Consider the following 22,031-nt stretch of genomic DNA (forward strand, 5'->3'; position numbering starts at 1 on the left):
GTCATGTGGGTGAGCGGTTTGCTGATGTCAACGTTGTGGATCGGGTGACCCATGGTGGCGGTGGGGTTATGGTATGGGCAGGCGTATGTTATGGACAACGAACACAGGTGCATTTTATTGATGGCATTTTGAATGCACAGAGATACCGTGACGAGATCCTGAGGCCCATTGTTGTGCCATTCATCCACGACCATCGCCTCATGTTGCAGCATGATAATGCACGGCCCCATGTTGCAAGGATCTGTACACAATTCCTGGAAGCTGAAAACATCCCAGTTCTTGCATGACCGGACATGTCACCCATTGAGCATATTTTGGATGTTCTGGATCGGCGTATACGGCTTTAGGTGGATGAAGCGTGAATTCTGAACAACCAAAGATTGCTAATTCAGCATGAGGACTAATATCTTTGCCGTAAGCTTTGGAAAACCATGAAAAAATGTCTGACCAATATCCTGAAAGTGTATGACAATGCCAGAAAGAGTGCAACAAAGTACCCTCTGAAATTTTACACCTGTCACATTAAGCTGAAAACTTGTGCAGTTTGGATTTGGAATAGTGAAGACAATAGGAAGACAATGGAATAGTGTACAACTTTAAACTGAATCAAATAGTGTCTACTATTAACGGAACAAGAGTGTATTCTGGCCATGATTTCAGTCCATTAGGTTTCAGACAGGTCAATGCCCAACTCACTACTCCATGCCCTTCGCAGATGATCAGTAGATGTTTTAACATGACGGATGAAAATAGATACAAACAGAGAGACCAGCTGTCTGGAGTCAGGGGGACGCACCAAGACATCGATAAAAGGATGTTGTATTGACATATTTTCAAACTTTTTTATTCTATCTCTGACATAATGCCTGACTTGTAGATAGCGGAAAAATGTGAATTGGGAAGCTGGAATTTGTCCTTAATCTGATCAAAGGAGGCAAATCTACCATTCATATAAAAATCTTGAATGGTTGTTAGTCCGCTCTTACTCCAGGCCTCGTAGCATTTGTCTGACCATGGTGGCTGGAAGGAATGATTAAAACAAATAGGGGTTCTTACAGAAGTCTCGGGTATATTGAGCACCTTCTTAATCTGATTGAGAATTCTGATGGAGTTTCTTGTTATATAACTCAGGTTAACAAGGGTGTTCGGTTTACCCAGCATAGAAAACAGCAAGGCCTATAAGGAAAAGCCACCCACCGAGTTAGCCTCCATTTTTACCCACAAAGGGGGATCAGGGGTATGATCCATTGTGCTGCAGGTGTTCCAATACATTAATGCTCTTGCGTTAGCAGCCCAATAGTACCGTCTAAACACTGGAAGGCCAAGCCCACCCTGAGATTTGGGCTTTTGCAGGTGGGCTTTAGATATCCTGGGGGTTTTATAATTCCAGATATAAGAAAGAATAACTGAATCCAAGGTTTTGAAAAATGCAGATGTGAGAAAGATAGGTAAGTTTTGACACAGATAAAGAAATCTGGGAAGGGACACCATCTGAATCGAATTGATACGGCCAATCATAGATAATGGGAGAATTTTCCAGCAATCTATATTATGCTTTAACATTGATATAAACTCTAAGAAATTTATTTTAAATATTATTTGGAGTTTTTAGGAATTTTTAAGCCTAGGTAAGTGATCTGATCGCTAACTATCCTAAATGATGTATGTTTTAAGAAACCTGGGCTATAGATACCTGACAGTGGCATGAAATCACTTTCATGCAAAAAGAGCGGGTGAAAGAGGGCAGCCTTGTTGAACCGAACGATATAGGGGGAATAAAGCAGACTTGTCGCCGTTGGTCAAAATAGAGCACGATGGACTGTTATAGATTATTTTTACCCAAGAGATAAATGATTGACCAATGCCAAAACGCCGCAGTCAATGTCAATAATTTGTCATGTGCCCTTGACCATCAATTACAGCTTGACAACGACGTCTCATGATGTTCACAAGTCGACTTCTTCTCTGCTGAGGCATGGCATTCCACTCTTCTTGAAGGGCGGCCCTCAGGTCATTGAGGTTCTGGGGTGCAGGGTTAAGAGCCTCTACACGGTGACTCAGGTCTGGATTCAGGTCTGAGCTTAATAAATAAAAAGACTGGGGATGCGGAAAAATAATAAAAATAATAAAAAAAGTGGGGCTGTGATAAAATAATAAATAAATAGAGTGGGGCTGGTGTGCGTGCAGGCAGTTTAGAACAACATCCGTATTTCAACCCAGTGTCATGACTACACCGGCTCTCAGGGTCAAAAAACAGACCGGCCCACCGGGTATCCTCCGGTGCTCCTGATTAGCCAATCCAGGCCTGTCTATAGCTATATAAAGCCTACTGCTCCTTATGTACTCACATGACTGTCAGACTGCACCATGCTTCGCCTGCTGCTCTTCTATCTGTTTACACTGTCCGGTGTTTTTGCCGGACGCTATTTTAACAGCGATGAGCCGTGTTTCAGACCTCTACCCAGAAGAAGTCAACTGGGCGTCAAGTAAGAATGTGTTTAATTCACCTATTCCTAGTTATTGTAGAATGACGGGGTGTATGGGGTATTTGTGTGTTTGCCAGGGCATTAAAAAAACTCCTTTTGACTTTGTTTTGCTAGTGAAAAGGTTTGTGGTTTAAGATATAAGATATAAGGTTTCAAGAAGGGAATTTTAATTTCTTTACATGATTAAGACAAGTGTTTAGCACGCTAATGAACACTCTTGAGTATCTATATAAAGAACTTTCCAAAGCGTTTATTCTGAACTTCCTTTATAGTAACGCTTATTCGAGCCTATAATAATAATAATAATAATAATAATAATAATAATAATAATAATAATAATAATAATAATAATCTCATAGCCGTTTAATGTCTGTACGCAATTCACAAGAACTTATTGTAGTTTCTCTTTGAAAGATAAGGAAAAGGGAGAACACAAAATATCCCTGAAACCAAACAGAAAAGCATGCGATCTTTACATTCAGCTGAAACCTAAACAAAGATTAGGATGATCTGTGTAATATAATAACATAATCTAGTCTGTTTTAATATAATCCAGATTGAAATCGATGTATTTTCTCAGGACTATTCCTCGTCTTCATGAAAATGTGAATGTTCAGAACCTGCCTAAAGCCTGGGACTGGAGAAATGTCAATGGCACCAACTTTGTCAGTACTACTCGCAATCAGCACATCCCCCAGTACTGTGGATCATGTTGGGCTCACGGTAGCACAAGTGCACTTGCAGGTACATTCACATGATGAAGAGAAAAACCTTTTGGTCATCACATGACTTGCTGCTGATCTGGCTGCACCACATATTCTGTATGAATACAGACGTAGTGAAGAAACCACTGTTGTTCATCCTCTGCTATGATGATCATGTGACCATATTAAATTTTACATAAAACTGAAAAATTGGGTTGCTGTTTGGAGAGGATAGGTTCTTCAGTAAATTGTCCATTAATTTTCTTCATATTGCTAATTTATAAAAATCTTATGTTTTTTGATACAGATCGCATTAACATCAAGCGGAACGGAGCATGGCCTTCTGCATATCTCTCTGTCCAGAATGTTATTGATTGTGGGGAAGCTGGGTCCTGCCATGGAGGCGATCCTGCAGGCGTGTGGGAGTATGCTAACCGCCATGGCATACCTGATGAAACATGCAACAACTACCAGGCAAAAGACCAAAGTAAGACTTTATTTGGAAACACATAATCAAATATGAGGTTTTTCATACAGTATGGAAAATTTATTGTGTAAGATGTGGTACAATTATCTCCAGAATTACTGCCACTCTTATAAAAACTAATTTTTAATGAAATCCACATGTGCCCTTAACAATAGATATGGCTTTTCCATCACATGGTTATTTTTTATTAAGGTCAACACTTTTTCCATCTCATGACTTTTGCTGTAATATCACAATTTCTCTGCAGTGGAACTATGAGGCCTAGTCCAAACAGTCCCTGTGCTACAGTGTTTTTCGTCCAGCATGATTATGCCCCATTGCATAAAGCAAAGTCCATGAGGACATGATTTGTCTGTGACTATGCAGTTCCATATGTTGCAAAGAACTGTGTGTTCTGACACCTTGCAGTCATAGCCAGCAATTTTTTTTGGGAAATTTACATTTCAATTACATTGTTTTTCATCAGGCAATTCCTTATTCCCCACACACATCACTAAGCTTTGGGCTCCCATTAAACTTTTGGCAATTCACCACTTGTCCTTTCTGGGACCACTTTAATGCTTTTTCTCCACTTATCACTGCATACTGGGAGACCTGCTGCTTAGCAGTCATCTAGCCAACACAATTTGGCCCTTGTCAAAGTCACTCAGATCCTTACACTTGTTCATTTCCCTGCTTCCAACACACAAACTGACTGTTCCCTTGCTGCCTAATATATCCCACTCCTTGACAGGTCATTGTACCAAGATAATTAATGTTTTCAGTGTGATTACATCACATCAGTGGTTTAATGTTAGAATATACAGAAGAAGAATTACACTGGAGAGCAGAGCAACTGTAGGCCTTTCAACATTATACTGAGACACATAACTAAAGTGTGCAGCAACACAAGTATAGCAGCTACCATCTTCCTACTGTAGCAGTTTACATGATATATTGATTTATCTTTGTGTTCCTGACCTTACTAGTCATCTTACTAGGCTACAAGCATCCCTCATTGCTAAGCTACACAGCTCCCTTTATCCATGTTCTGTTGGATTGGAACGGTGTCCTTTTTGACTTTTTGATATGCAAAAAAACAAAAAAAAAAACAAATTCTGGCTTCAGGAGCATCAGAATTACATAAATTGCACAATGAATGCTGGGTGTTTTGCCTCATGCTGGTGTGGAACATTGGAAACCTATAAGGTTAACATTTAAGGTAATTAAACACAGAATTTTTTTCAAACTTTTTTTAAACCCATGTTTAACATGTTGGTGTGTTTCTCCATTTTTCCTTTACTGAGGAAATAGGTTGTAAAATCAGTACAACATTCATACTAGTAGCACAAACATGCCTGACAATGTGTCACAATCAGAAGTTCTTACTTGTCTGGTTGTTTTTTTTCACCATTTGAAATGTACATTCCAGAGCATCTGTTTGGAAGTTTGTTGACATCGTACACATTCTTCCTTCTACACCTTCTACTCGGGTTAAGAGTTTGGGTGTCCTCCTGGACAGTACACTCTCATTTCAATCACATATTAATAACATTACCCGGTCTGTGTATTTCCATCTACGTCATATCAACCGTCTTCGTCCTTCCCTTACACAGAATGCTACTGCTATTCTTGTTCACAATCTTGTTACCTCACGTATTGACTATTGTAACTCCCTTCTTTTTGGTCTCTCTCATAAATCTCTTCTTAAACTTCAACTAGTTCAAAACTCAGCAACTCGTATCATCACTAAAACGCCTTCATTTCACCACATCACTCCGGTTCTGCAGCAGCTTCACTGGCTTCCAGTCAAGCTTCGCATAGACTTTAAGATTCTTCTTCTCACTTTTAAAGCTATTCACAATCTTGCCCCTTCTTACTTGTCTGATCTTCTCCATATTCATGTTCCCTCTCGTTCTCTTAGATCTGCCTCTTCTCTTCATCTTTCTGTGCCTTCTGCTCATCTCGCCACCATGGGGCAGAGGGCTTTCTGTTGCTCTGCTCCCCGGCTCTGGAACTCTTTACCTCCAGACATCCGTAACCTTGACTCTCTGTCTATCTTTAAATCTAGACTCAAGTCTCACCTGTTTAAGCTTGCTTACTCTTCCTAAATCTTACTTGCCCTCTCACACAGTCACAGTCTTCTGTATTTGTTTTTTGTTATTGTTGCTTGTTTTTTGTCGTATTGTTCCTATGTGCTTTGTTTTGTAAACTCATTGTTCGGTGTCCTTGGGTGTTGAGAAAGTAAATAAAATGTATTATTATTATTATTATTATTATTATTATTATTATTCATACAATGACTGTAGACCTCTCATCCTTAAAATGAATAATTAAAATTCACATACCAAGCCTGAAGACCAATTCACTTAATATTTTGTCTGTTTTTATGGAAAACTAAAAAATGATCTCTGTTCTCTGACCTGCATGGTTTCAGAATGCAAGCCATTTAATGAGTGTGGCACGTGCACTACATTTGGCCAGTGCAATGTTGTGAAGAATTACACTCTCTGGAAGGTTGGAGACTATGGGGCTGTCAGTGGCCTGGAGAAGATGAAAGCTGAGATTTATGCTGCAGGACCCATCAGGTACATGAAATGAAATATGGATAGAAAGATTTATCCTGTTCTTTGTTTGTTTTTACTTTTTATGCCTTTTTGATTTGCATACAAAAACAATATGGTTGCATTAGTCAGACTTTGATCACATTAAATGCACACTTGGTTCCGTTTTAAGGTTCAACATTTTAGCAAACGTGTACAGAAGAATGAAATGGTATTTACTATGAATCAGCAGTGAAACTCGAGGCTCTGTTATGCAGTGAACAGTATTTTCCTGACAGGGAATGGATCCATGACCCCTCAGAGGGTAGTGTATTTACAAATCCATAGAATACTGGCTGTTCATCCAATAATGAAACCTTTCTATCCTGATGGGAGTGGCCTCTTCCAGGTTGACAATATTCCCACTAGGAGTTACTGAATGGGTTCCAAAATAGGTCCTCCATATTTTATAATTTTTGTACTAGTTTAATGGCATTTCTTTAGGATTATATAGTATGGTATGTACAGCATGATTAAAACTTTGTTGCTGAGAATTATTAGATGGTCAGATATTTTCCATTTTACACACTTATACACAGATACCTTGAATACCTGGATGGGACACCATATAATCTGTCAAAATAGTTTTGCATTGGTTTATGCTTAAAAAAAAAAAAAAAAAGCTTAAAATATCTTTAAAACTAGTGAATGATGAAAACTGAGTTGTAGTTGTAAATGGAATTAAACTAATACTAATGTATTTTTTTGTTTTGTAGTTGTGGAATAATGGCTACTGACAAACTGGATGTGTACACTGGGGGAGTATACTCTGAATATGTACAGGATCCTGTTATTAGCCACATTGTGTCTGTGGCTGGCTGGGGCGTTGATGAGAACGGAGTGGAGTACTGGATTGTCCGTAACTCCTGGGGTGAGCCATGGGTAAGTGTGATTCAATGAGTATGTATGTATGTGTGTGTGTATGTATATATGTATATATGTATATATGTGTGTGTATGTATATATATATATATATATATATATATATATAATATTAATTAGAGATAGAGATAGAGAGAGACCACATATCAGTCACAGTTAAACATAATTCAGACACAAATATTACAATATGATGATATAATAAAAAAAGATATATATATATATATATATATATATATATATATATATAAAAATATTTTTGTGAGTAGTGTCTATAAAGATGTATTAAACATGTTTATTAGATATGATTGCAGAAAACGTGTTATTGTAGTCTAAATGTGTTGTAAGCAGAAAAATACTTAATGAATTAATTTTCAAGTCTGTAGGTCAAACATTTCTTTTTGAAATAGTCTAGGCACATAATCTAATAAGGCACAGAGATATGGAACTACACTTTCTGAACTGTTTATTTTATTATTTGTTATTTTTGTACAGGGTGAGAAGGGCTGGTTAAGGATTGTGACTAGTGCTTATAAAGGTGGCAGTGGGAGCCATTATAACCTGGCACTTGAAGAAGACTGCATGTATGGAGACCCTGTTTTGCCAAAAGGGTACATATCATGATCTGGAATACACATGGAGAGCACCCAGATTCACCTGCAACACTGGAGTTGTTTCCTAAATCTACTAAAGCCTTATTTCAATTGATTTAGGCAGGGAGTGTCCGTGTACTCATTGTCATTTCTGCAAACAGCTATGCAATGTTTTTATAAGTTTATGAAATTGGATGATTCACTATGTTTTGATAATGATTGTTATAGCTATGTACATGATTGTTTTTAATTTTTTAATGCATTTTTTAAACCAGTGATTTCTGGACCATGTTGAACATGCAGTGTTTTACAGCAGTCAATAAAAGTAATAAAGTATATAAAAATGCTCTAAATACAAGATGCTTTTTTCCCTGTACATTTGACATTCATCATGTTTGAAATACTACCTTTTATTTAATTCTTTTAAGCTAAAGTTTTGCTTCTTTGCTACTGCCAGCCTGTGGCTATCAATAATCTCTTTGCTACTTCACAGCAACCAGAGGTTCAATTCCCTTTTTATTGAAAGGAAAATAGCATCATACAAAACAATAATCAAAATAGTTACAGTGGATTCTTGCCACAAAACACATTTCAATAACAAAAGGCTTTTAAAATAACCTACATTAAGTGTGTAACAAATTTTCTGCGTAACACCTGGTTTAACATCAGCTCAACTATCCATAAAGATGTCTTTTATTAGGATCTAAAAATCAAATCATGACCATACTAAAGTTAAAGCTGAGTCTAAATTGTTGATGCAGGTGAGATTTCACTGGCCTCTTGATTAGACACTATCCAGGTCTTCTTGCACAGTTTCTGTAGGTTAGACGTTTCAGGCTGGTCTCAGTTTATCATGATGAAATTGGATTTGCAGTGTGCTAAGGAGAAATGGTATTAAAACAGAAAATCAGATTTAACTGAGGTAGTTAAAACAAGAAAAAAAAATTTGTGTCTATATAAATGAAAATCACACACACGTAAAGCTCCTATATATTAATTAATCCCTAGGTAGCAATTCCTACACAGCTGACCTGAAGTCCAGCATGTCTTAAGGGTTAGAAATTCAAGAAATTCAACCGATTTTACCTAATAATAGCGAGTTGTAAGAAGCCTTTGCCATTAAAAAAAACATTTACAATTTACTCTAACATATTAAAACTACATATATTTTTTGAACATTATTGTAGTTGACTCACCTATGAATTCAGTCACAGGATCATGCTCCCCTTCAGTGCGGATGGTTCCAGCTATACTGTCATTCTCCAGGATTGGTAAAAATAGCTGAACAAAGTCAGAGGTATATGGTGGAGCAATCACATCCAAAACCTCAAGGAAAAAAACAGAATTAATAATAAATAAATAAAAAAAAAACCCCCACAAATTTTGATACAATGAAAGCTTAGTAGTTAAAAATCCAAAGCAATAAGGGCTACACTGATTTAAAAACTCAATGAATTTTTAAGCCTCACCTCTGTTACAAAATATCTGATGAGTGAAATATCTGTATTGAGTTTCTCCAGGCATTTACGCATGTAGCTGACAACAGGCAGGACATAACCTCGACTTAAAAGGTGAACCATGCGGTCAAGCAAAGTCTTCTTCAGTTCCAGCTACATACATACACACAAACACAAGGAATTTAATATCCTTTATACTGGCCTGCATTCTTCAAATTAGAAAAAGAAAATAGAAAAAGAAATTAAATCAGAATGTGTGTGCAGACTTCAGTGCACACTTTAGTAAACAAATGAAAAATAATTTATTGGCCAAATATTGAAGCATAATTAGTCATACTTGTGTCTAGGACTGCTGCACCATCCATGTTTCTGCAATATACCTACACATTTATGCAGTTTTTAAATTAAATTAAATTAGCCTACTACTTGGCAGTAGCACAATGGAAAAATCCTGAAAATGCAGTAGTCATGTTCACATCAAACACCAAAATTTAGGAAAAGTGTGATCTCTGTGTCTTGGCATGGATAATGGAACCAGGTGGACTGGTATTTCAGAAACTGCTGTTCCCCTGGGATTTTCACTCAACAGTATATAGAGTTTATATAGTTAACATGCCCTTCAAGTCTTGTGGTTTAAGTACACTTAATTAAATTCCATTGCATGTGATAGTGGGATTTTATGTAAAAATACAACAACAAAAGTTTGGTGGGTGGATAAGAGATTTAAGAGGAAAATGTCAGAATTTAAGCTTCCAAGACTGGTATAAATTTACTCATATAATCAGTCTTCACAGCCATAGTAAGCAGATAGCATCTCAGCATGCACAAAACCCCAACCTACAGATGAATGGGCTACAACAGCAGTAGACAGCACTGGGGTCCACTTCTGTCAGCCGAGAAAAAGAATCTGAAGCTATCATGGGCAAGATTTTTTCCAGTCTTTAATGGTTCAATTATGCTGAGTCTGTGTCCATGATAGCCTCAGATTATTGATCTTTACTGACAGAAGTGGAAACTTTATGTGGTCGCCTGCTTTTGACGCTCATTAACCTGAATGTCTGATGAGCGTTCTGAGATGCTCTTCTGCTTACCACAGCGGTAAAGAGTATTATTTTATTTACCATAGGCTGTCTGTTATCTAAAACTATAACCTATTCCGATGTTTGGTGTGAAGATTAACTGAAGCTCTTGACCTGATTTTTTTGCACTGTGCTGCTGATTTGAAAACCGCATAAATTTACCTAATAAAGTGAACAGCAAGTGTATACAGATGTATTTTTTGAAACCAAACATTAGCATAAAATGTGTAAACAAAATGAAAACTTTAAGATCACCTGCTGACTGTTTCAGCAGAAAAAATAATGGTTCATGTTGGCTCAATAACGGTGTGCATTATGCATCATAAATATATTTAGACAAGTAGGGAAAGGTGACCTTATTTTAAGTAAGCTATTTTAATCAAATCAAGTAGAATTAATTAATTAGTAGAATATTCAAACGACTCTCCATATGGGGTGTTAAATACCGTAAATGTAAATTACACTGGGGCAAATTAGCACAATGTTCTTCAGTGGCCTTCCCAGTCTGAATCCAACAGAACACCACTGAGATTTGGTAAAAAGGCAGACTCAAAGCATGAAGTAGTATTTAAAAAAACAAACAAAACACAGGAACTGCATGCTGTCCATGTCAACATGAACCAAAATCTCAACAGAATGTTTACATCATCTAGGGAACTCTGTGTTCCTCAGTGTATAGCGTTCCTAATAAAGTGCTCTGTGAGTGTAGTATCTCATAAAACCTACTCCTTATCCATGTGAGGTTATTCGATCCTGGCTCTTCAAAGAAAAAGCACTGATATGAATCGGGATGTTTTGGCAATTAACAACACGCTGTCACAGTTCTAGTATGTTTTAAACATGCAGTGGTCCAATCACTATTAAAAACAAAAACAAAATAAAACAACAGGATTCTCTAGTTCTGAGTAATTACTGGCCCCTCTTAAAAACTTAAAAAGTTCTCTCCCTTACATCATTTTTAAATAATTACAAAATGTATGCAGTTTTCCAATCTGGTTTTAGGCCATTTTCATTTTTTAAAATGACCTATGACTTGTTACTTTGCTGCTGACTCTGGTGTTTGTTCCGTTCTGGTTTTACTGGGTTTGAGTGTTGAATTTGACACTGTCGATCATGCTCTACTCACTGAGCCCCTTCAGCACGGTGTTCTTATCTCACATATACACGCACACACAACATTTTCTGTCATCATAGGCAACCACAGTTCTTCAAAAGCCACAGGAACGTCAGAGGTTCCCTAGGGTTCCATCCTGGGGCCTGTAGTTTTTTTCATCATGCACATGCTCCCAGTGGGACAGATTATGAACTTACATGATATTGCAATTGTATTTAGATTAAAAAAAAAAAATTACTCAAATGAATAAAATGGTTACTTTCAGCTGCATCTTCCTCTGCAAAATGCAACCTAGTGCCTCTTAAAGAGGTATGTAGTGGATATGATGTTAAAAATTGGATTCTGTAAAAAGTGTATATATACATACATAAGAACTTTCAATGTATGATATTTAACTGTTCTCATTTTCTGTATGTGCCTTAACAAGTCTTTTGAACAAGAGTAATTTGTAGGCTTTGTCTGGGGTTATGATATGTGTATACAGAAATGCACCTGTTCCATGACGTCAAGTTGAGAATGTTCTGTTTCAAAGAGTTTCACAAGTAGCTGCAGCACCTGTGGGTGTAGGAGCTGGTGGCATGTACTGATCTGAGAAGGAAACAGACAGACATAGACTAGAAACATTTTCTTTCATTTCTTCTTGTTCCAACTAAAGGTACATGAAACAGCAAGCTGTAAGACAAACCATAAAATTTCAGAGTTAACCAAATTCTTCCATACCTCTTGAACTACAACGTCCAAAACTGTAGCCAAAGAACACCAAATGACTGTATGACAGCAGATTGAGCAAAATATTTACCTCATCCAGCAAGGCCAAATGGATGGGAGTGTGATCTGTCTGCAGCTGAAAGTAACGAGGTTCAGACACAGTCCAGTCAACCCACTTTAACACCCCCATTGCTACTACTGGAAACCTGACACACAAAAGTGTTCTGATTACAAAACAACGACAACAGACTAAAATGTGCATATTTTTACATGGAACACTGAAAAAGCTTAGATTTAGTGTATGTGTATGCAGACACCTGATGCACTGGTACAGAGTGCTGAGTTCTGCCACCAGCTCTGTAGCTCCTTTATTCTCATTACAGCACAGATTATGAACAGTCTCGATGGCTTTGGAGGTGGACTTCAGTTCATCCTTATTGATATTTACACGCTTGTTCTGAAAGAAAAGTGAAAAAAACATATACCATGCAATATGACAAAATTAAAAACGTTTAAGCAATTGTTGTGATAATATTTCTCTTCTTAATTAATATAAATTTTTGTGGCTTCGATCTATCTTTTTTTGTACCCACTGTGCTACAATTAAGGTATCTATTATTGTGAGCAAATATTAAATTTTAAGTATTTAATATAAAAACTCTGACAGAAATCAACATTTCAAAACAATTCCTATTCATACCTTTTTCCATGTCTCCACCACACTAGCTGCATAGGCCAGAATGTGAATATATTTGTGTTTGTGGTCCTGGTTTATCTTGGCTCCGGGTTTAAACAAAGACTGCATGAATAGGTCCAGGAAGGCTGGAACACGGATCTAAATACCCAAATAATGTTATGGTTATCCTCACTTACAAATCAACTTTGTAAACAGACAACACCTAATAATTATAATCCTCATGACGGAAATACACTACTGTTCAAAAGTTTGAGATCACTTGGAACTTTCCATTTTTATCTATTTCAAAGACATGATTTTTAAAGAAAGATCTACATTGTCTCACAGAGGCCCTTGCAACCATCAGCCCTCTGTTTCAACCTCATGTTATCTTTGTTATGCCATGTCATGTTTAAAAACTGTTGTACTGATTAAGGGAGCAATAAAAAACTTCTTTAGGTGAGTTTTGTATCTGGAGCATCAGGAGTTTGTGGGTTTGTTTACAGGCTCAAAATGGCTTGAATGAAAGTTTTCTTTTCGTTGTATAAACGTATCTTACCACGCTGTGAGCTACTCCCTTCATAGAACAGCGCAAACTGGACCTAACCAGAACAATAAAAGTAGTGGGAGGCCCCAGGGCACAACTGGAAAACAAAGACATTTCCAAGTAATCCCAAACTCTGAATGGTAGTGTATGTAATATAAAGTTTAAGCAGAAAAAGGCATGCACAGGCAGCAATGATGACAGGACCTGACACTGCAATAGATTTCTTTTTACATTTACTTTAAGTAAACATTTAACCAAAGTAAAAAGATGAATCTGGTTTAAAGTGAATCTAGCTTGAAGTGGAGTCTGACCAGTTCCACAGGTGGAGGGTCCATACTGCTGAACATCTTAAAAAGAACTGTGATATCTGCAGGATTAAGAGCCCCTTTGGACAGCATTGCACCGAGAGCCTGGCAGGCACGTGGGTACGCTGCTGCTGTCCCTAATGCCAGTGTGATCTGACTTGCATCATGACCACTAGGAACATAAAGAAGGAAGGGAGGGAAAAAAACAAATAGATTAAGCTAACAATCCATACACAAAAATGATCTACCCAATTTTCATTTTTAAATTATTATTATTATTTTTAATTTCATTAAAATGTTATAGAAAATTTTATTAGGGGCCAAGCAACAAGGGTTTATAGGCACCCTACAGAAAACATACTTGTGATATTTCTGTTCTTCTTCTACTTATTATTATTATTTTTTTTATTATTGTTATTTTTATTATATACCGTCGCCACAGGCTTGCTTATTGGGTTAATAGGGATAAAATAGTTTAATAATTTAATACTTTTTTTCTCTCCCTTCTCTGTTTCTCTTCTTTTGTAAAGCTGCTTTGAGACAATGTCCATTGTAAAAGGCACTATACAAATAAATTGAATTGAAAATTGAATTTAATTATTATTCAAGTATAAGAGAAAGAAATCTCATTTTTATTATTATTATTATTATTATTATTATTATTATTATTATTATATACATTTCTTCAAATCATCATGTATTGCTAGAAGGTTATATATGAGTGCTGGCCAGTTATCTGATATCTTACTGCACCTCTGAAGGGCAAACTTCTGCACTTCCTGCCCAATGCGACGAACAACAGATCCACCCTGCTCCTCCTGTGCCAGAATGGACATCATGGCCTGAGCAAAAAGGTATGTGTGCTCACCGTGACACACCATCTTCTGCTCAACAGACAGAACACACATGCAATTAATGTACTGAAGAAGCTTTGATAAATTAATATAAAAAAATTTTTTTGCAGAGACTCCACAAATAAATTAAACCCTAAAATAAATTTGGAGAAATCATAGGTCCTGTCTTATTACCATCTTATAGATCTCTGAATGTCACTGATGTCAGCTGTGCATTCTGGGTAAAGGAACATAGCAATGGTATTTTAGTGGTTTTTAATAACCAGAATTGAAGTCAGGTGAGATTTTTTTTCCCTAAAATGCAGTGTTGTGCTGCTGGGTGTCAGAACTGGAAAAGTACTAATAAACACAGTACTAATAAACACAGAACTGGAAAAGTACTAATAAACAGATTTAACCACATCCTACAGAAACTGAATGAAACAGAAGACGAATGTCATTATTGGTGATTAGAAGTAATAACTGGTCTGAGAAGCTCCCTAATCACTCATCTGAGTAACTACCTGTCAAATCAGTTAGCTTACTAAGAATTTAACAAGATTAGCTTGTTTCATTTATATTGCTTAAAAAACTATGATTAGCATACAATAATCTACCTAAAGAATTGTGATCAAAAGTATTGGAACAAATGACTAACGTGTGTTTTGTTTTTTTGTTTTTTTTTTTCTAACCTAGGTGTGCCCTCTTAAATTGATTACTTCAACAGTTATTAGCTGCGAACAGATGTTTACACTGGGTTTGCCTGTGAAGAATGATCAACCAACATGAAAAAAATAGAGCTATTTATGACTGAAAAGCACACCCTTTTGAATTTGAGAAAACAAAGAAAAAAAAAGGCATAAATAATGGGCATAGCGAATACAACAATTTGGAATATTCTAAAAACCACTGCTGTACTAACAACCAGACACCAAACAGGTCAGGCAAGGAAAACAACAGCAGCTGAGATTTACATTGTGAGCTCTGTTAAGAAAAGCCCAAAAAACGACACTCAGTGACATCACCCACAACCTCCACAGCCCAGGAGTGAAAGTATCACAATTCATTGCTCATAGATGACCTTGGAAGCAGAAATATAGATGCCATAACAAAAAACCCAATCATCAGCAGTAACAATCAGAAGCCAGAGTGGAATTTGAAAAAGAAATACAGAGATGAGCCATAAAAGTTCTCTAACTAAGATTGACCTCTACCAAAGTGATGGAAAGGCCAAGGTGTGGAAATGGAAAAGATCATGATCCAAAACATACATGACTCATCAAGTCAAGCACGAGGGATGTACTGTCTAAAAACGCCAATCAAAATTGAACTAAACTTCATTAAAATAACGGAACATTGAACTAAGAAAATTCATCAACAAATACCCAAAGCACACAATGCAACAAAGGACTTCATTAAAGGAAAAAGTGGAAAATGTTAGACTGACCAAGTCTACTAGACCTTAACTCAAATGAGCATGCAGAAGTGAAGACATCAAAAGCATCACAAAAGAAAATGCAACAGTTTGATGTCAATTGTTCACAGGCTTGATGCAGGTATTGCAACAGGCAAATAAATATGGTTTAACACTATATGTTCCAATACTTTTACTCACTTAAAAAAAATGGGTACACTGAAAGTGATTCTTAAACAGCAACTGTCTTGAGAAGTTAAATAAATCGTCATTTCATGCAGACCGACAGGAACAAAATGTTTTCTGCTATCCAGCGTAGCCTTGGTTTTAAAGGAGTGGTATTTCAACAGTAGCATGCAATACTTTTCCAAAACTTACAGCAAACTCAGGTAGGTTTTTCTCTAGGTTTTGTTCTCCGCCATCAAGCAGTGTGGAGAGCGAGGTACGCAACACTCGGGAGAAAACTTCCAGTTGCTGACAGGCTGTAGAGACACTCGTGATCTCCCCCTGGTATCCTGCATCTGAGATCAGCTGAACATCATCAAGAACAATGAACACACAAAACAGAATCACTTAGGATAATGAGAACTAATCCATAAAAAAATATAAACTCTTAATTGTAGAGTTGAAAAAACATCTTACTTCTATGTAATCCATACAAAGAGAAACTCATTCCACTTTATGCAAATTCTCACAAGCGTTACCTTGACTGTGAAGTTGAGCATCAGGCAGTCTGGATGAGCTTCAGCTAGTTTGTAAAAGAGATCTCTCCATGTAGTGTGAGCAATCATCTGCTCAAGCCAAGCTGGTGTCTGAAAAAACAACAGCAGATTACACACACTGAAAAACTAAATCAGAAATGGCAATAAAAATTATATATTGAATATCAATTCAAATTGCAGAAGCTGACTGACACATAACATTTAATCATGATATAACAATATATACATGATAATAATACAAAATATAGAAATTAGAAAAGCAAGACTTTACCTCTCCTTCTACTGTGAAAATAGAGTCAGCTTTTTGTGGGTCAAAGTGTTTGATGAGGAGACTCTTCAGATGGTTTTCTACTCGTTCCTGCACCTGAGCTGGCTCCACACCTAGATACACATGTAGGGGAAATGGTAGCATTTATACAGAAGTTTATACAGGACTTTATACAAGGAGTTACTCATGACGTTTAAATGATTTCTTATTCTATAACCATCACATAGCCTCAGGTTAAACACAGCAAAATCATTTTCATATTGAATTTTTAACTTCAAGATAAATATAGTAATATTTATTAACAAGAAGATTTATTTTACCTAATCATGATTCTATCATTTAATTGTCTGACAGTCATAAAAACTGAAACTACTGGCCCTGGTATAACATATTACAGAACTTGAGACACATTCTCATATTTTATTCCTCACTCCTTCAGTCCACTCCCTTACTGACTGGACAATCAGTGCAAAAGCTACTGATTACATATCTGTGATATCTCCACTTAGTGTTAGCTTGTGTGTACTAATCATGATTTCTTTTTATGGCTGTCAGTAATCTTGGTTGAGTCTCACCCATCTGAATGAGCCACTCGGCCAGCAGGTTCACAGTTTGGGCCACAGCAGTGTAATTCTCCGACAGGAGCTGAATAACATGCTCAGGGGAACCACCTGCCTGAAAATAGCTGGAGCAGTGAGAGACAAGGATAAACAACATGTGTATGAGTTTTTAATGACAAAAGATAAATGATCACTTCACCTCTGTGTTTTTCACAGCAGTTAAACTATCCGCTCTTCGTGAAACCATGATTAATCTAGCTGCTTGTTAAATTTAGAAGCGTGGCTTTTTTAAACAGTGGTAACAACACCAAAAGCACTCTCTGCAAACACAATCTAAACAACTTAACATACTACAAAATGATGATTATAAATAAATAAGTAACATAGGAAAACATTTCACAGAATTTTTGGGTATACAGATAAATAATTATAATAATATTATAGTATAATATTTTGCATCTAAAAAGTTACTGTAGAATTTTAAAGTAGATCAGTCCACATAATTGCACCAGGAGGCACTGTTTTATTCATTATAAAACACATTTTAAACTGGTAGATGATCAAATTCTCTTACATTAATTCACAGTGAGCTATGCTCTATGCTCCAAATAAATATGAAAATTTTATTGTAGAAATCTACAAAAGAACGAAAGTGTGAGGCCTCTTTCAGTGGGATAGTGCAGCATCCTGCCTCACTGCAAACATTGTTCAGGAATGGTTTGAGGAAGATGGCAAAGAGGTGGAAGGAAGATCTGTGGGAAGTCCAATATCTCCCAATTTACAGGACTGAAAGGATCTGCTACTTATGTCTTGGTGTCAGATACTAGAGCAGACATTCACAGGACTTCTGAACTCCATACCTCTCTGGAGTTAGGGACAACATTAGGAAGGCTGATCAGTGTGTGTTTTTTTTCTTTTATATTGCATTAAAATAGCCTACTGATTCGATTATTTTAACACTAATTCGTTTCTCTTGTAAACACAGAGCAGGTAACAGCTGACGCTGAACTGTTTTCCGCGAATACCGTAAAGTTTCTAAAAGCCGCGCCCCTGGACTTTAACGTGCGGTGAGATAAATCGTGGTTTCAGGAAGGGCAGCTGGCTAAACGCCACTTTTTCGACGTTAGACAGTACTCACGTTTTCAGCGTGTTAAACACTGTGGGCTCCATGATGTAGTCCCTACTGGAGAACTTCTGCAAGCACTCATCCTGCACTTTATCATCGGTCTCTGCATCCGCGTAGCCGTCTTCTTCCTATAGAGAGTAACAGTATGCTAACAACTGGAGAGAACGCTAAACGTCTTCAATTCACTTTACATACAAACATTCAGTTCATTCCAACTAATCGTGCTAGCTTGCTGATGATGCTTCTTTTCCATTTCTCAACAAAATGCCCTTATTTCACACCCGATTTCACACTGCGACCTGTGAGCTACATCGCAGCCGTAAACAAACAAAAATCAAGCTTTACAATGAATAACTCTATTCACCACATTAGCCTCTTGAACATCCCACTCTGCAGCACCGCTGTAATATTCTTCATCCATAATTATGTGTAAGTCGTAAAAAAAAGCATTTAATTTGTTTTATAGATGGTTGCCTTTACAATCATGCGAGACTCTAAACAGTTGGCGCACATGTATTACGTCATTAGACAGAATTTTAGCGCGTCCTTAACGCATTTCCGCCATCGTCTGGTCTCTGTATAAACTCACCCTTAACCCCTCAAAATACTCACATTCACCTTGTTAGTTCTTGCTTCTTCTGATGTTTTTCATAAACAAATTAGACACCGATTAAAAGTCTTTTTTTGCCGCATTCTAACCACATTTGCGAATATGTACACAAGTCCAGATTAATTCTCTTCATACTCAACATTTTGAAGAATATCCCCAGTTTTGTTTGTTTGTTTGTTTTTGTATTGTTTTTATTTTGAAGAAGAAGAAGAAAATATGTTTTATTTTATTCCAGTATAAATGTTGAGAGAAGTTAAGCTTATATAAGAGAGTCAATGCTAGTAACATTTTTTGTGGAACTTTTAAAATAATAATAAATTAAAGCCCCTCGAATCTGGTGTGGGGTTTGGTTTAACGTCTGAAGTAATTGAGTATTTTATCATTTACCCCAAGATGGTCAATTGATGGTCATCTGAATCATTAAATTTCTGCAATCCTAAAAAAAACAAAGGCTGAGGCCCTTTCATTTGTGTTATGTATAAACTGTCCAGAATATCAAAAATCTACAGAACAAGGTTTGTTCAGATTCTACAAATATTATTTAGTTTGTTACATTTATTTTACAGTTGGTTAGTTTATTTTCCTTCTTTATTGTGTTTGCTTGCATATAAATTCAGCAGGACTGCTATGTTCATTGTTGTTTAACTTTAAGTCAGCTGAATGCAAAATATGATACTGTTAAGGTTATATGTGCAATAATGTGCAAATATTCCTGCATAGAAATAACCGTGTCGAAAGATATAAGTCCTACAAAGCTAAGATATGTACTGCGCTGTTGTGCTTATCTGCAAGTGAATTTTCTGCTCTAATAACTGGGTTATTAAAAATAAATAAAAGCATGTGGGTTATCAGCCAATCAACCTACACGTTTAGCATAAAGCTACCAACACCAGATTTTAACAGTAAGCGTGATTACCTATGTTAGCTTTAGTGTTGTATGCAACTTGGCAAGAACTAGCTGCTTATGGTCAATATTCTCATGGTGCTTGTTCCCCAAAGGATCTGAGGTCACGTTAAACATCAGAATGTGATCTCAGTGATTTTGACTGAAATAATTGTTGGTGCCAGACATATTTCATAAGAGTATTTCTTTAACTTTTTAATTGTATCTCAGGTGATTATTCATGCATAACAGTTTCTACAGTTCACTCAGAATGGTGCAATAAAGAAAAAAAAACATCCAGTGACTGGCAGTTCTGCAGATCTGAATGAGAATGACCTCACTGGATTAAGTTAACAGAAAGGCTACAGTAAAACAGATAATCACGTGTGCTTGAGCTGAGCAGAAAAGCTTAGTCAAATGCACAACAGACCTTGAGCCAGAATGGGCTACCACAGACTAGTTGAGTATTTGCTGACCTTGTACATTCCCTGAAGTGATATGTTTTTCAGTAACTGTGAATAAACATTAACATCAAATTTCAACATACAGTTAGCAGAGCTAACACTGAGCTGAACCTTGAATACTAAGTGGACTCACTTTCATTGAAATTGGCCAATGGGGGTGCATTAATGTTCATCATGTATTTGCTTAATTTGCTTGCACAACACTTGCCTTTTGGACTTTAATGGAATTAAACCTAGACTGTTTATTAGTCTCTTTACTGTTCAAAGTACCTTGGCAACGACTGGCCAGTGGGGAGATGTTGCTGCCTGAGGCTATATTTTTTAGGATTGAGCATAGTAAAGCAATGTGCAGCTTCTTGCAGAAGAAAAACTCTAACTGATCTCAGATTTATTATTATTATTATAATTATTATCATTATTATTAGTATTAGTAGTAGTAGTATTCCATCTGCACATATTATTTCTGCACGTACACTATATTGCCAAAAGTATTCGCTCACCTGCCTTGACTCGCATATGAACTTAAGTGACATCCCATTCCTAATCCATAGGGTTCAATATGACATCGGTCCACCCTTTGCAGCTATAACAGCTTCAACTCTTCTGGGAAGGCTGTCCACAAGGTTTAGGAGTGTGTTTATGGGAATTTTTGACCATTCTTCCAGAAGCGCATTTGTGAGGTCACACACTGATGTTGGACGAGAAGGCCTGGCTCTCAGTCTCCGCTCTAATTCATCCCAAAGGTGTTCTATCGGGTTGAGGTCAGGACTCTGTGCAGGCCAGTCAAGTTCATCCACACCAGACTCTGTCATCCATGTCTTTATGGACCTTGCTTTGGTCACTGGTGCACAGTCATGTTGGAAGAGGAAGGGGCCAGCTCCAAACTGTTCCCACAAAGTTGGGAGCATGGAATTGTCCAAAATGTCTTGGTATGCTGAAGCATTCAGAGTTCCTTTCACTGGAACTAAGGGGCCAAGCCCAGCTCCTGAAAAACAACCCCACACCATAATCCCCCCTCCACCAAACTTTACACTTGGCACAATGCAGTCAGACAAGTACCGTTCTCCTGGCAACCGCCAAACCCAGACTCGTCCATCAGATTGCCAGATGGAGAAGCGCGATTCGTCACTCCAGAGAACGTGTCTCCACTGCTCTAGAGTCCAGTGGCGGCGTGCTTTACACCACTGCATCCGACGCTTTGCATTGCACTTGGTGATTTATGGCTTGGATGCAGCTGCTCGGCCATGGAAACCCATTCCATGAAGCTCTCTGTGCACTGTTCTTGAGCTAATCTGAAGGCCACATGAAGTTTGGAGGTCTGTAGCGATTGACTCTGCAGAAAGTTGGCGACCTCTTCGCACTATGCGCCTCAGCATCCGCTGACCCCGCTCCGTCAGTTTACGTGGCCTACCACTTCGTGGCTGAGTTGCTGTCGTTCCCAAACACTTCCACACTCTTATAATACAGCTGACAGTTGACTGTGGAATATTTAGGAGCGAGGAAATTTCATGACTGGATTTGTTGCACAGGTGGC

At 37.3% G+C, this 22,031-nt stretch overlaps 2 protein-coding genes across 2 annotated transcripts; one reads left to right on the forward strand and one right to left on the reverse strand.

Moving 5' to 3' along the window:
- The first annotated feature begins 2,327 nt into the window (after positions 1-2,327).
- On the forward strand, positions 2,328-7,905 carry LOC131362040 (cathepsin Z-like). The gene is made up of 6 exons (XM_058403761.1): positions 2,328-2,486; positions 3,067-3,230; positions 3,498-3,677; positions 6,094-6,244; positions 6,976-7,141; positions 7,634-7,905. The coding sequence occupies exons 1-6, from the start codon at positions 2,368-2,370 to the stop codon at positions 7,760-7,762; spliced, it is 909 nt and encodes a 302-aa protein (XP_058259744.1). The 5' UTR covers positions 2,328-2,367; the 3' UTR covers positions 7,763-7,905.
- Positions 7,906-8,097: 192 nt separating this feature from the next.
- Positions 8,098-19,071, reverse strand: nelfcd (negative elongation factor complex member C/D). Its single transcript, XM_058403760.1, has 15 exons — positions 18,905-19,071; positions 18,553-18,668; positions 17,430-17,539; positions 16,858-16,967; positions 16,569-16,676; positions 16,243-16,395; positions 14,371-14,501; positions 13,624-13,789; positions 12,790-12,924; positions 12,407-12,546; positions 12,181-12,295; positions 11,874-11,969; positions 9,201-9,341; positions 8,928-9,057; positions 8,098-8,609 (listed from the first exon to the last, which is right to left on the reverse strand). Exons 1-15 carry the CDS (start codon positions 18,959-18,961, stop codon positions 8,575-8,577), a joined length of 1,743 nt encoding a protein of 580 aa, XP_058259743.1. The 5' UTR covers positions 18,962-19,071; the 3' UTR covers positions 8,098-8,574.
- Between the last annotated feature and the right edge of the window lie 2,960 nt (positions 19,072-22,031).

This window comes from Hemibagrus wyckioides, linkage group LG11, assembly GCF_019097595.1.
Source record: "Hemibagrus wyckioides isolate EC202008001 linkage group LG11, SWU_Hwy_1.0, whole genome shotgun sequence".
NCBI classification, from domain to species: domain Eukaryota; kingdom Metazoa; phylum Chordata; class Actinopteri; order Siluriformes; family Bagridae; genus Hemibagrus; species Hemibagrus wyckioides.

Bases quoted from the DNA above. Each gene is read 5' to 3' on its own strand.
- nelfcd (XM_058403760.1), bottom strand. From the start codon at position 18,961: ATGGATGAAGAATATTACAGCGGTGCTGCAGAGTGGGATGTTCAAGAG. The intron at 17,540-18,552 runs GTGAGTACTGTC...TCACTGCTCCAG, and splicing joins GTGTTTAACACGCTGAAAAC to CTATTTTCAGGCAGGTGGTT. The intron at 11,970-12,180 runs GTAAATATTTTG...TTTCCTTCTCAG, and splicing joins ATTTGGCCTTGCTGGATGAG to ATCAGTACATGCCACCAGCT.
- LOC131362040 (XM_058403761.1), top strand. From the start codon at position 2,368: ATGCTTCGCCTGCTGCTCTTCTATCTGTTTACACTGTCCGGTGTTTTT. The intron at 6,245-6,975 runs GTACATGAAATG...TTTGTTTTGTAG, and splicing joins TATGCTGCAGGACCCATCAG to TTGTGGAATAATGGCTACTG. The intron at 7,142-7,633 runs GTAAGTGTGATT...ATTTTTGTACAG, and splicing joins ACTCCTGGGGTGAGCCATGG to GGTGAGAAGGGCTGGTTAAG.